Source organism: Ceratotherium simum, chromosome 3 (genome assembly GCF_057802395.1).
Source record: "Ceratotherium simum simum isolate JZ-2026a chromosome 3, ASM5780239v1, whole genome shotgun sequence".
Lineage (NCBI taxonomy): Eukaryota > Metazoa > Chordata > Mammalia > Perissodactyla > Rhinocerotidae > Ceratotherium > Ceratotherium simum.
In genome coordinates this window covers 30,638,498-30,639,931 of record NC_141902.1, presented here as the reverse complement: position 1 = coordinate 30,639,931, position 1,434 = coordinate 30,638,498, and the positions used below count along the sequence as shown (strand labels likewise).

At 39.9% G+C, this 1,434-nt stretch overlaps 1 protein-coding gene across 1 annotated transcript; it reads left to right on the top strand.

The window, feature by feature from the left end:
• Positions 1-254: 254 nt before the first annotated feature.
• On the top strand, positions 255-1,196 carry LOC101397469 (olfactory receptor 4K14-like). Its single transcript, XM_004421352.2, has one exon. It carries the CDS (start codon positions 258-260, stop codon positions 1,194-1,196), a length of 939 nt encoding a protein of 312 aa, XP_004421409.2. The 5' UTR covers positions 255-257.
• Positions 1,197-1,434: the final 238 nt, after the last annotated feature.

Genomic DNA, 1,434 nt, shown 5'->3' with positions numbered 1-1,434 from the left:
CCCCAGATTCTACTTCTGGAAAGCCAATCTTAGGCATTTAGCCTTTCTTTTGGGCATAATACCATGAATATTTTGCCAAGAATTGTCTTCCCAGTTGTACTTTTCTCTTTCAGATATAGATGATAATTTTCAATGATATGTAAATTTCAATGAAATAGAATTTCAACCAAATTCTAAAACTTAAGTACCCTTTCCCATACCACTAACTGACAATCTATCCTTCTCTTTAGATTATTTTAGAGGACACACTGAATAAAATGGATAAAGGAAATATGACTGTAGTGTCAGAATTTATGCTTCTGGGACTTTGCCACTCATGGAATATGCAGGTCTTATTCTTAATGATATTTTCTATGCTTTACCTGATCATTGTATCTGGAAATATTGTCATCACGATCTTAATCATCACTGACCCTCATCTCCATTCCGCCATGTACTTCTTGTTGGCTAACTTGTCCTTTGTTGATATGTGGCTTTCTTCAGTCACCACTCCTAAGATGATTGCAGACTTTCTCAGGGAGAACAAGACTATTTCCTTTGGAGGCTGCATGTGCCAGATCCTCTTTGTGCATTTTGTTGGAGGGAGTGAGATGGTGCTATTGGTGGTAATGGCCTATGACCGCTATGTGGCCATCTGCAAGCCACTGCACTATCCTACTATTATGAGCCTGCACAAATGCATTGGGCTAGTGGTGAGTTCCTGGACCATTGGCTTTGTTCATGCTGTGAGTCAAATGGTTGTGCTTGTGCACTTGCCTTTCTGTGGTCCCAGGGAGATCGACAGCTTCTTCTGTGATATACCACTGGTAATCAAGCTTGCCTGCATAGATTCCTACAACTTGGGGATATTAATGAACGCTGATAGTGGAGTTCTGGCCATGACCTGCTTTGTGCTGTTGCTCATATCCTACACATACATTCTTCTCACTGTCCACCAAAGCTCTAAAACAGGTGTGTCTAAGGCCCTCTCCACCTGTACTGCCCACATCTCAGTGGTGGTGCTCTTCTTCGGGCCCTGCATCTTCATCTATGTGTGGCCACTCAGCATCACCTGGGTGGACAAGTTTCTTGCTGTGTTTTACTCTGTTATTACACCTCTCCTAAATCCAGCCATTTATACTCTGAGAAATAAAGAGATAAAAAATGCTATGAAGAGATTCAGAAGCTACTACATGCGTTCCAAGGGAAATATTTAATGCTCAGAAACCTCACTGTAAGCACTTCAAATTGACAATACATTCACTTTGTAAAATAGGTTGAAAATTCTAGGCATTCAGTTTATCTCTACATGTTGTGTCTGTTTCCAAGTGCAGGAATAGGGTTAACATAATTCAAGGAATTTCAACACTTATTAATCAACCAGTAGAACACTATGAAATATTTCCCTAAATTCTAAACACTAATGTTGCTTCTTTATGAGGGAATTATCTAATC